The sequence below is a fragment of the Notothenia rossii genome, assembly GCF_949606895.1.
Source record: "Notothenia rossii genome assembly, chromosome: 7".
Taxonomy (NCBI): domain Eukaryota; kingdom Metazoa; phylum Chordata; class Actinopteri; order Perciformes; family Nototheniidae; genus Notothenia; species Notothenia rossii.
This window is the reverse complement of record NC_136905.1, coordinates 45,804,766-45,817,828: the sequence shown is the minus strand read 5'-3', so window position 1 is coordinate 45,817,828 and position 13,063 is coordinate 45,804,766. Positions and strand designations below refer to the sequence as shown.

The window sequence follows — 13,063 nt, the reverse complement described above, 5'->3', positions numbered from 1 at the left end:
ATTGTTGTGAATTAGATGAAGATCAGAACACATTTTATGACCAATTTATGCAGAAATCCAGGTAGTTCCAAAGGGTTCACATACTTTTTCTTGCATCTGTATATATACACTGTATACATCAACGTACAATTATGTACAACAGAGAATGCCGCAAATCCTCAAATGATGTTTTTTTTTACTAAATGACTGTGTTCATATTCTTCATTTATCCTGATTTTAGCCTCACTTAGAACAATAGCAACAAATATGCCTTAGAGTAAGTGACAGCAGCATCCCACCTGCTGAGAGAACCTACAGTGAGAGCTGCAATGCTGCTCATCTCTGATCATCTCCCCCCCTCAAATCCTGATGCTCCTACCTGAGTATGGGGGGAGGGGGTCTTGGTGGTGGAACCATGATGCGGCTGTGTGTCTGACAGAGGGCTAACACCGCAGGCTGTCCACAGCTCCAGGGGATGGGGGTCTTCATATTCTGCCCGGGCACAGTGAGACGTCCAGAACCGAGGGACCCTGTGGGGAGAAGGAGGTGAAAATGAACAAGAACATTTACAGAAATACTTATTTATGAAGGTGTACTGAATCTACAAAACTGCACTGGAGCTGAAGACACCTACCGCTCAACCTACAGTTAGTAAAAACACGTGGCTTCTATTCTGTTAAGCAAAAACGCACCATATTCACGTAACACATCCTGAAGGGTGAATTATTGTCATTTACTGTGACGTAAAAAAAAACAGATTTACAATAACCAGCATTCAGCCCAAACACTGACTAACCCACAGAGCTCTCCAAATTCACACTTTATTTTAGTAACCGTATTAACACTGTGATAAACCCAGAAACATCCTTCTCAACCTGCCATAGGCCTCTCCTCTCATCTACAAAAAAAACAGTATATGTCAGAATGTGGACTGGTGATGATCAACACAATATTACTCCTACCACAAAACCTGTATCGACTACTTTCTCATCAGCAGCTCACGCACACATGGAGCCACAGTTTTACAATTTCAGACCACACTCAGATCACTATCAAATAAATAACCGAAAATGTAATCACACCCACCACCCAGATGACACTTAAACATATTACTCCTGAAAGACCCAGTTTATTTAAAAAAAGAATGACCATCCTTGCTAGAAACCAACAACTCCCCTGACACAGGATCAGGAGGTAAGGAGACTGGTCACCCTATCCTCTCAAACGCCTACAGAAACAATAAGTACATAATTACTCAAAACCAAACATGAACTATCTTCTAAATTAAAAACCTGAATAAAACCTTCTCAGACTCCATCGAAAACATTTTGAATTTGAAACAAATATGGCAACTTTCTGGCTAATCAATTAAAAATAACAAACTCAAAGATCTAACATCACATAGAAGACTGCTCTGGGAAATGAGACCACACTGCAATAAATGAAACATTCAGAAACGTTGACTCTATAGTTTGAACTATAGTACACAAACTGCACTACACCTGCCCACGCTGATGCTTTCCTGAGGACAGTCTCCTACAAAGCAGACCAACCCCTCACCGTAGATGAACTCAGTAAAGCACTGCTTATGCCCAATAACAAGTCCCCAGGGTTACATGGATGCCCAGTCAAATGCTATAAACATTTCTGGTCATTACTTCTTTTCCCTATATTCTTTTTATTGTTATTATAGACTTTCCATAGCCCAACATGTCCCCATCATATGAAAACCAATCACACTTATCCCAAAACCCAATAAAGACCCTATACACTGCTCCCGCTCTATATCATTAATAAATACAGACGCTCAAATCGGACTGGAATCTGTTATCCCATCACTTGAATCAGACAGGCTTCATTAGGGAGACAGCCCTCAGAAAATATGCAAAGTATACACACAACAAATCTATAAAAAACAAAACCTGACAGAAATGAATCGCCTTCTGGCCATCAATGTGTCACTTGATGCAGAAAAGGTGTTGGATAGGTTATGGTGGCCCTTTCTCTTCACCTCCTTAAACCACTTTGGCTTTGGCCCTTACTTCCTCAACTGGATTAAGACATATAACGTTTCAGCATCTGGAACCACCAATGGAAACATATCTAGACCGTTCATCCTAAACAGAGGCACTAGGAAAGGATGCCCATTACTCTCTGCCACTCGCTTCAGCCATAAGACAACATGACAGCATTTCAGGCATTAAAACAATTCACTCCACCATAACATTTATTTTATACAACAAAAGCATCAACATCCTTCCCGTCAGTCCACAATCTGATTAACAGTTTTGGCAAGGTTTCTGGCTCCTCCATTTATTGGTCTAAATCTGAGATTCTGCCTCTTAGCCATTTGAACTGTGATACCGAGGTTGGGGGTCTTCCCTACACCCACACAACTAAATCCATAAATACCTTGGAATCAATGTATCAAATGTATTTAAAAAAATTGTGGGGTTTTTTGTTGGTGGAGATTTATATGCTTTACTCAGGTAAAAGTACTATGTAAGTAAAACACCTGAAAAAGAAATGTTAAGTACTCTAAAGGGAAGTTTTATACAATTATTAAATGATTATAACATATACAGATAAAAGCAGTGTTGTTGTTGTAGTTGGTGGAGGTAGAACTTGGGAGGATTTTACTTCACTATAATTATTTTCATTATGGAATAATTTACTGATTTTGCTATTCGTTAAAAGCCGCCCTCGACGGGGGCTTTTTTTTTTCACGACACTTTGTCTCAGGGCATCTTAATATTTAAGAACCTATTAATGTGTTATACCAGATTAAAGGGGAGAATCTCAGCTAAATGACGATACAAACCATTTTTACCAAAACAAAACACAAGTCTCTTAAGAAACATCTAAATGACCCCTGAGCCTTGGCACAGAACTCAAGATAAAAGATACCCTTATTACTTATCGTAGCTGCACATACAATATATCCGATTAAAGGCGAGGTTCCACAGATTATTTAAGTATATATATGATCACTGAGTGATCCGAACTCGCGACAGGGGAAGCAAACACAGACATCACAACACGTACCTTTACGGAGCTTTTACGGGAGATCGTCTCACCGTAAGGCAAGGCAAGGCAAGTTTATTTATATAGCACCTTTCAACACAAGGCAATTCAAGCTGCTTTACACAAATGAAAGACATTCAGACAAAGGCCTTTAAAAACAGTCATTCAAAAGAAAAGATAATAAAAGAAACATTAAAAGAAAAAATACATGAATAAAAAGTACATGAATAAAAAGTTACAGTGCAGTTTAAGATATGAATAGTTCCCACAGAAGTTCCACTTTACTGATGAACACAACGGCTCAGTTTCAATTAAAAGCAGCGGAAAAAAAGAAAAGTCTTTAGTCTGGATTTAAAAGTAGTCAGAGTTGCAGCGGACCTGCAGGTTTCTGGGAGTTTGTTCCAGATATTTGGAGCATAATAACTGAACGCTGCTTCTCCATGTTTAGTTCTGACTCAGGGGACAGAAAGCTGACCCGTCCCTGAAGACCTGAAAGATCTGGATGGTTCTTAATTTAGCAGGAGGTCAGAAATGTATTTTGGGCCTAAACCATTCAAATCTTTATAAACCAGCAGCAGTATTTTGACATCTATTCTTTGACACACAGGAAGCCAGTGTAAAGACTTCAGAACAGGAGTGATGTGATCCACTTTCTTAGTGTTAGTGAGGACTCGAGCAGCAGCGTTCTGAATCAGCTGCAGCTTTCTAATAGATTTTTTAGTGAGACCTGTAAAGACACCATTGCAGTAGTCCAGTCTACTGAAGATAAAAGCATGGACAAGTTTTTCCAAATCCTGCTGTGACATTAGTCTTTTAATCCTAAATATATTCTTTAGGTGATAGTAAGCTGATTTAGTAACTGTTTTAATGTGACTGTTGAAACTCAGGTCAGAGTCCATGACTACACCTAGATTTCTGGCTTTATCTGTTGTTTTGAACATTGCAGACTGAAGCTCAGCTTTAACTTTTATATGTTCTGCCTTGGCTCCAAAAACCATTACCTCAGTTTTATCTTTGTTTAATTGGAGAAAGTTCTGACACATCCAGTCATTGATTTGTTCAATGCACTTACTCAGTGTTTGAATTGGAGCATAGTCTCCTGGTGAAATTGTTACGTAAATTTGTGTGTCATCCGCATAGCTATGCTAACTTATTTTGTTGTTTTTCATTATCTGAGCCAGTGGTAGCATGTTGATGTTAAAGAGAAGAGACCCCAAGATGGAGCCTTGAGGTACCCCACATGTCATATTTGTCAACTCAGATATGTATTTACCTATAGAAACAAAGTTGTTTCTGTCCTTTAAGTAGGATTCAAACCAATTTAGAACTGTTTCCGTAAGTCCCACCCAGTTTTCTAGTCGGTCTAGTAATATGTTGTGGTCAACAATTTCAAACGCAGCACTGAGATCTAACACTGAAGTTCTGCCACTGTCTGTGTTTAAGTGCATTGAAGACCTTTACAAGAGCAGTCTCAGTGCTGTGGTTTGGACGAAAGCCTCACTGGAACACATCCAAACAGTTATTTAAATGCAAGAAATTACTCAACTGTTGAAAGACTACTTTCTCAATGATTTTACCTAGAAATGGGAGGTTTGATATGGGCCTGTAATTGTTCATTACTGAAGCGTCTAGATTATGCTTTTTTAAGAGAAGTTTAATGATTGCAGTTTTCAGGGCCTGTGGAAAAATACCTGAGTGAAGAGACTTGTTTACTATATGAAGTAGATCTGAGGCCATGCAAGGAAAAACATTTTTGAAAAACCCTGTTGGAATAATATCAAGGCAGCAGGAGGAGGATTTCAGAAGTTGTATAATGTCCTCTAGGTTTTTATCATTAATCTGATGGAATTGTGTCATGGTGTTTCAATTGATTTTAAGTGGACACAGGGACAACACATTTGCTGTACCTGATACAGAGGCACTGACTGCTCGTCTGATTTTCTGAAGTTTGTCAGTGAAGAAGGAGGCAAATTCATTGCACGCCCTGGTGGATAGAAATTCAGGAGGCTACTGACACTGGGGGGTTAGTCTGTCGACAGTAGCGAACAAGGCACATGCGTTGTTTTAGTTTTTGGCAATGATATCAGAGAAGAAAGACTGTCGGGCAAATTTCAATTCCAAATTATAAAGGCCAAGTCTCTCTTTATAGATCTCTCAGTGCACCTGGAGATTTGTTTGTTTTTTGTCAGTCCATAGTTATCAAGAACACAAAACAGTTATTTAGCCCCTCTGTCCTGGGGGTTGTCAACATGGATGTTAAAATCATCAACAATGGCTAGACGGACAAAGTCAATACACACTATAGACAGCAGTTCAGTAAGGTCATCAAAAAAGCTTGCACAGTATTTGGGTGGTCTATAGATATTTAGGAACAGAGCTCGAGAGGAGCATTTCAGCTGAAGGGCCACATATTCAAAATAAGCAAAGTTCCCATAAGATGTCTTCCTGCATTGAATGGAATAATTGTACAAAATAGCAACTCCACCCCCTTTCTTATGCGTTCTTTCCTGACTCATAAAACTAAAGTTGGGAGGGGTTTATTCGATAAGAACAGCTGCACTGTTATTTTGTTCAATCCAAGTTTCCATCAAATCGAGATTGTCCTCAGTCATAAAATCATTGATTAAAAACGTTTTTCCAGCCAAAGACCTGACATTTAATAAAGCTAGTTTAAGTTTGTTGGTGTCAGATTTTGTAAGATTTTTTGTGACAAGCTGTGGCTGACATGGAATCACTTCTAAATTTGATAAACTCACACAAACTTTTGAGCGCTTCCTGTGTCTAAGCTGATTCACTGCTCTTAATCTATTACCTATCAACACAGATATCGGCAAAGCTACAGGCAGGCAGGGCACCGGCATGTCCTGGAAAGAGTTGAGAGTGCCATACGCCCTTGAGCCTGGACCCAGCATATATCAGTCAGTGTTTGCGTTTTTTACACACACATTCTTATCAGGCTTCGGAGACAGCAGTCTTGAAGGGGGGGAGGACGTTTTGGTCCGGATGATTGTGGTAGGCATGGTGATGGTGATGGGGTTGTTGGTGCGCATCCAGGGGGAGGAAGTGGTTGACGTAGGCACGGTGACTGAGATGGGGGAGGTGGTGCACGTCTCTGCTTCGGTGATTTTGATGGGCGTCATTGAGGAGCGGGGGTAAAGGACATGCTGCCAGCCCTGCACATTGCCTTAGTTTGGTCATTGAACTCCAGGAAGGAATCTGTGCCAACCCTCTGTATCTCCTTCATGTGTTCAGCGATCTCCAGGAGGGTGGGCGAGGGTGAAAGGGTGAACGGAGAGTATAGAGAGCTGTGGGATGAAGGAAGAGTATCTTCAGAGGTGATAGGGGGGGGTAAAGGGTGGTGGAGACTCCTCCATTTGTCTCCCATAATCAAGACATTCCTCAGGCGGGTGCAGTGATAGATTTTCAAGGTTTTCTGAGCGATGTGTTTTGACTCATCTTGTTGCTTGTCCTTGGCAGAGGGAACAGATTGATGACGCAGGCAGTTGAATATGTTAGAGATTACCTTAAAGAACTCATTATACCCTATTGTCCTACTAGGGCATTGCGTTCCAAGAATGCAGGGTTGTTGGTTGTTCCTAGAGTCTCTAAAAGTACAATGGGAGCCAGAGCCTTTTCTTATCAAGCTCCACTTTTGTGGAATCAGCTTCCAGTTTGTGTTCGGACGGCAGACACCCTATCCGTTTTTAAGAGTGCGCTTAAGACCTTCCTTTTTGATAAAGCTTATAGTTAGGGCTGATTAGATTCAGCCCCTAGTTTTGCTGATATAGGCTTAGACTGTCGGGGGACACCTTACTTCTTCCTTCTCTCTGTCTATACCTGTGTACTCTCATGTTCCGATTAACCCAGCTTCCCCAAATTTCTTTCTTTTTGGTGTCTATATACGCCGGGATGCGGAGTCATGGATGATCCTGCGGTCCTGTGTCATGGATTGCGAGTCCTGGATCTTGAGTCGTGGCTGTGGTCCTGGATCATAAGTCCTGGATGGATATACTCATGGATTCATCTTCCTATTATACACACATGCATTTCCAAACATTTGGACTACCTATGTTGCAAATGTATTATCTTTTCAATTTACACACGGCATCTATTGCACGTCTGTCCGTCCTGGGAGAGGGATCCCTCCTCTGTTGCTCTCACTGAGGTTTCTCCCATTTTTCCCTTTAAACTGTGGGTTTTCTCTGGAAGTTTTTCCTTGTACGATGTGAGGGTCTAAGGACAGAGGGTGTCATATTGTCATACTGATATTCTGTACAAACTGTGAAGTCCACTGAGACAAATGTAACATTTGTGATATTGGGCTATATAAATAAACATTGATTGATTGATTGATTGAGATAAACAATGTCATTTCTGACTTGTTCAGGCAAACTCCATTTACCTTAAAAAGATGTCTGCGGTCCCAGAAAAGTTAAAGTTGTCAATAAAATGGACAGAATAGTCAGTACAGACAGTTCAAAGCCAGGTGTTCAGTGCAAACAATCTGCTGAATCTCTCCACTCGTCTTCTGACTGGGACTGAGGGCCACTGATGAACACCTCTGCATTTAGAGAGCTCACAGTTTTCAACAGACATTTAAAGTATTTTTTCAGCACTTCTGACTGTTGTTTCACAACATCATTTGTTCCAATGTGCAGTACCACATTTTTTAAAGTCTGATGTTCAGCCCCAATATACAAGATCTTCTCAGAAGTCAGAGACCATATCCTTGGGAAAACAGAGTACTTTGGTGTTGTTCTTACTACACAGCAGAGGTGGGACCAAGTCATTGTTTTGCAAGTCCGAGTCAAGTCTCAAGTCTTTGCTCTCAAGTCTGAGTCAAGTCTCAAGTCTTTGTGCTCAAGTTCAAGTCAAGTCCAAGTCCTAAACTTTGACAAAACGAGTCTTAAACAAGTAATTATGTGCTTTTCACCAAATGTAATGACATCGATCAACAGAATAATACTTAATAATCAAACTGCTCTTTATTAGTCACATTAATAATTTAATAATCCATTTTCTCTCTGCTGGTAAAGTAACATGTTTTTTTATAATTTAAGAGGGATCAGTAAGGTAAGGCTACCTTGACGGTTTGATTCAGAAAGAGTTTAATGTATAAGATCCCTGATGCTGAGGTGACCAGAATGTTTATTTCCACTGTGTACAACATGTTAGAAGGGACCCACAATCTATCTTTATGATGGGGATAATGTGCAGCGAAGCGGTCTCTATGGGGAAAAGAACACCTGAATCTAGATCCCTCTGCAGGTGGTACTTTGAGTATATTTTGATGCTAATACTTTTGTACTTTTACTTGAGTAACATTTTGAATGCAGGACTTTTTATTGTAACCGACTATTCCTAAAATCTGGTACTTTTACTCAAGTACAAGATCTGAACTTCTCCCACCTCTGACAATAAATCCTGAGTGGTTACCAAAAAAAAAAAAACCCTGCTCTGAAGGTTATTTTCATTTTACAAATCCTGCACTCAGCTTTGCTTTCTCCAATATCATTGAAATGCAGCCAGATGCTGCTTCTTTTTTCGGTTTTCGCTAATTTCTTGACTTTTTCCGACGCGCTTGCATTTAAATCCGTCTCCCCGTCGCTCTGTGCAGCTGGCCTGTACCACTACACCTGCTGTGCCCTCACCCTTCTTGATCCTAGTGTGCCCTCGCATATGATTGGCCCTATGGTGGCCCAGCTAAATAAAGACCCGCCCCTGCCTGCAAGGATTCTCAGTAGGAGCGGCTGAAGATTCTGCTCTCCGCGACGGGAGTCTGCTCTTCGAGCGGCATCTCGCGATCGGGTGTTGGAGACCTCTGAATTAAAGTATCAAGTCACCTCAAGTCAGAAGGCTCAAGTCCAAGTCAAGTCCCGATTCATTGGTGTTCAAGTTCAAGTCGAGTCACAAGTCTTTTGTGATTTTGTCAAGTCGAGTCTCAAGTCATCAAATTGGTGACTCGAGTCTCGGACTCCAAGTCATGTGACTCAAGTCCACACCTCTGCTACACAGACTTTTTACATCTCTTACAGCAGAGTCACCCACAATCAGAGTTTCAGGCCCAGTCGTTAGCTTTCCCTCTAGCCTTTTACTTTTGGAGTAGCTATTGGTCCTTACCCTGCTGTGTGAAGAGGACAGGTTATCCAGGTCATCAGAAAGAGATCTCTGGTTCTGTGTCAGTGGAGCGTATCTGTTCTGGATTGGCACACTTGGTGGTTTAGGAAGATTGTTTGTAGTTCTCCCTTTAGTAGCTGTCCACAGCTGTTTCCTAGTATGAACAGGGGTTGAAGAGGCGCTCTTCCTGGGTGATAACAATGCAGGCCAGCCGGTCGATCACAGGTTTCAGAGCGCTGGGCTCTGCCTGTTGTTCATCCTCCCAAATCCCATGGAAATTATTTACTCTTCGGCCTTGCACCCAGAGAGTTCCAGGGAGGACTACCACTTGTAGATTTATTATCAGTAGATTTATTAGCCGGTACACAGCCCTCCTGTTCATTGGAATCCTTGTAGCTGCTAACTAGCTTTGAGTTAGCATGCTTTTGCAACCCTGGTAAAGTGGTGTCATTCCAACCTAGTCCATTCACTTCCACATTAACTTCCAACCGTTGCATTTTCATTTCCAACACGGCCATCTTCTGTAGAAGTTTGTGGAAGTCATCTGTATTCACATGTAAACAAAGTCTGTGCGGCGGGGAGGAACGACGCGCCGACCCCCACGACTCCTGAGCACGGGAGTCGGAAAAGCGACATCCGCCTGTGCAGAAGAGGAGGACCGGAACAACAGGTCCTAAACCCGTGACAGGGGTCACAGCCGGGGGGCGTCCCCGTCGCGGAGGTCGAGCCAGCACCACTGGCTGGTCTAAGTCCAGGTGAGCAGCCTTCACCCAGTCCACCGAGACGTGCTCGGCTTTGCCACCCAGGTCGACCACCAGGATCTTGTCCCCGTGCTCCAAAACCCGGAAAGGTCCATCGTAAGGGGGTTGTAGGGGGCCTCTGTGCGCGTCGTGCCGGATGAATACCTGGGGTGCAAAAACGACACACCCACATCGCAATGAAAGCCCTGGCAATGTCTGCGGCTGATGTCGACACGAGAGGAACCGCCTCCGGCCGAGATGTAGGAAAGCTGCCGCTGCCGCTGCTGACGTGCCGAACAAGGCTCCGCCACTTTAGACATGGCGAACGTTAGCGGCTTATGGTCGACAAACGCCGTAAATTCACGGCCTTCCAGCAAAAGACGGAAGTGCCGCACGGCCAAATAAAGTCCAAGGAACTCTCGGTCAAAAGCACTGTACCTGCGTTCTCTGGACGTCAGCTGGCGGCTGAAAAAGGCGAGTGGCTGCCAAGCGCCCTCCACCCACTGCTCGTGCACTGCACCAACGGCGTAGTCTGATGCGTCTGTGGTAATGGAGATGGGAGCCGTGGATGATGGGTGCGCCAACAGGGGCGCCTGAGCCAATGCGGTCTTGACCTCCGTGAAAGCAGACTCAGCTTCTGCCGTCCAGTCGATCGCTTGGATGGGGGTCATACCCTTCAAAGCCTCATACAGCTGCCGCATAATGTGAGCGGCCCGGGCGATGAGAGGGTGGTAGAAAGTCACCATCCCCAGAAACTCACGGAGCGACCGGGCTGTGAGCGGGCGAGGAAAAGCTGCAACAGCCTCCACCTTCCACGGCAGGGGTGCTGCACCGCCTTTGGTGACGCGGTGCCCGAGGAAGTCAATATCAAAAACCCCGAACTGGCACTTTGCAGGATTGATGAAAAACCCGTGTTGGCTGAGCCTCGTGAAAAGGGCTCTGAGGTGTGACAGGTGCTCTTCCACCGAAGCGCTGGCGACGAGTATGTCGTCCAGGTAGACGAACACGAACGGCAGGTCCCGCAGCACCGAATCCATCAGGCGCTGGAACGTTTGGGCAGCGTTCTTGAGCCCAAAAGGCATCCGCAGGAACTCGAAAAGTCCAAACGGTGTTATCACTGCTGTCTTAGGGACGTCCAGGGGATGCATGGGCACCTGGTGGTAACCAGGTCCACTTTCGAAAACACCGACGTACCGGCCAGATGTGCTGAGAAGTCTTGAATGTGCGGCACGGGTAGCGGTCAGGTGTCGTGGCGTCGTTAAGGTGGTGGTAATCCCGATGATGACGTGGAGCTTCCCAGCGCTGCTACTACATGGTAGTATTTCAAAAATCCCCATCACGGACTTGTCGGCAGGCGAAGTGCGCCTCCACGTGTGCAAACCACGCCGCATGCTCCCAAAACTCCGGCAGCTTTACAAAAACATCGCGATTAGCCATGTTCATTGAGTCTTCGGAAACTTTCTTGAAAACTTCAGGGTCACCAGGGTAGAGCCGAAGAACGCAAGTCTTAGGCGCTGTGTTCAGTATGGAACTCCACACTGTATTAACAGGAAACATTCAGAAAGGTAAGACATTAGCTTGTTACTGCATGTGAAGCTAGCATGAATGAACCTAGCTTCTGGCGCCCGCTCTAACGGGGTCGGTGTTGCAACACAATATCCTGAGGTGAATTATGTCCTATCACGTGGCACCACAATATGCAGTGAAACACATTGTATCAAGTACAGTAGCAAGGCATATGAATGGACTAAATATTTCAATAAACACTTGACCCACATACTGTATACCATAAGGGAACTTGAATACAGTGAATCTCACCAGTAGTGGAGCAGAGCCTCAGTGAGGGGGGGCTGGACGGAGTGCAGCCTGTCCTCCGTCCAGCAGGGGGAGGTGGTGAGTCCCAGCCTGGAGAGCAGCTCCACAGAGAGGCTGCTGCTCACCAGGTACCTGCTCCTCATGAGGACCAAATGCCTTATGAAGAAACCACCATTTGATACTTCATTTTGTCTTTAAAAGCTGCAGCTTTTGTCAAAAATGTTCATTGTTAAACCAGGACCACTTTGTAATTATGTTGCCCCCAAGTTCAGTGCAGCTGTTAAAGTTGTATCCTGTTGTAATGTTTACCTGTTCTTCCGCTCTCTGTTCTGGGGAGCTATCAGTCTCTCTATATCCATCCAGAGATTAAGCAGCTTCTCTCCTGACGTTCCTCGCAAAAACTCATTTAACTCATCAACGCCTTGTCTATTGCCACAGCAACAGGTACCCTGGCAACAATTATCATGGATATTTTCCTGGTCTCTGTCTCTTCTCCCTACCTCTCTATTCTTCTTAGGCCACTTTCTCTTTTCTTCCCCTCCGCTCTTCTTTTTTCCTTCTTGAAGTTTCTCTCCCCCCCCCCTGTCTGTGCCCCCATCAGCCAAATGCTGAATGCAAGCTCTACGTTCACAGGATCTGTGTGTGCTGTTACGATGTGTCTGCTCTCCTGACGTGCTCCAACAATCAGAAGTGTCTGCCTGGCTCAGTGCATTGTTCAGCACCTGTTTAACCAATGTGGCTGCCACTTCCTCCAGCTGCACTTCAGAAGACTCTTTCAGAAGTGTCTCCTCTCTAGCGTGCAGGCTCAACTCTGTGTGTGTGCCCTGCAGGATTGGGGTTTTCCTACATTGAAGATTAGAGGAGGGACAAGAAGAAAACGTACATATGTTCTCCTGCTCAGAACATCTGAATGTTACACTGCATTTTGTGTTGAGATGTTCCATGTGGTCAGAGCATAGACATGTAACATTGAGCATCCTCATTGACCCTGAGAAGTAAGAAAAGAGCTCATATAAGAGTCCTTATCTCAGTAGACTCTAGCCTGCAGTGAACATGGAGGAATCTCACAATGATATACTGTACCTTCTTTTGCTGAACTGTTCTTTTGAGAATGTGAGCATGTTAGGACCTTAAGAGCTTTTTTATTTTCCTGGTCAGTTTGGGCTGAACAACGCAGCTGTGGGGCTGACATGGGGGTTCCACCTGAACCGCCTTTCCTCCTGTGCATACACAAGACTGGGCTCCACCCAAACAACAACTTGGCTAGTCTGGGAAAGAACAGAAAAAAAATACATTTAGAGAGAACATCATTTTCTCTCACCTTTTATTTTATGATCAATGTTAATGGAATTACCAAACTTGGCAATTGATATTTGTGTTAAACAACT

At 43.9% G+C, this 13,063-nt stretch overlaps 1 protein-coding gene across 1 annotated transcript in view; it reads right to left on the bottom strand.

The window, feature by feature from the left end:
- Window positions 1-13,063, bottom strand: part of rgs22 (regulator of G protein signaling 22) — a gene marked incomplete at its 5' end in the record, with an annotated part of 52,993 nt that overhangs the window by 37,505 nt on the left and 2,425 nt on the right. The window contains 3 exon segments of the mRNA XM_079692788.1: window positions 359-509; window positions 11,679-11,831; window positions 11,985-12,101. Of these exon segments, the coding sequence (XP_079548914.1) occupies window positions 359-509; window positions 11,679-11,831; window positions 11,985-12,101 (421 nt within the window).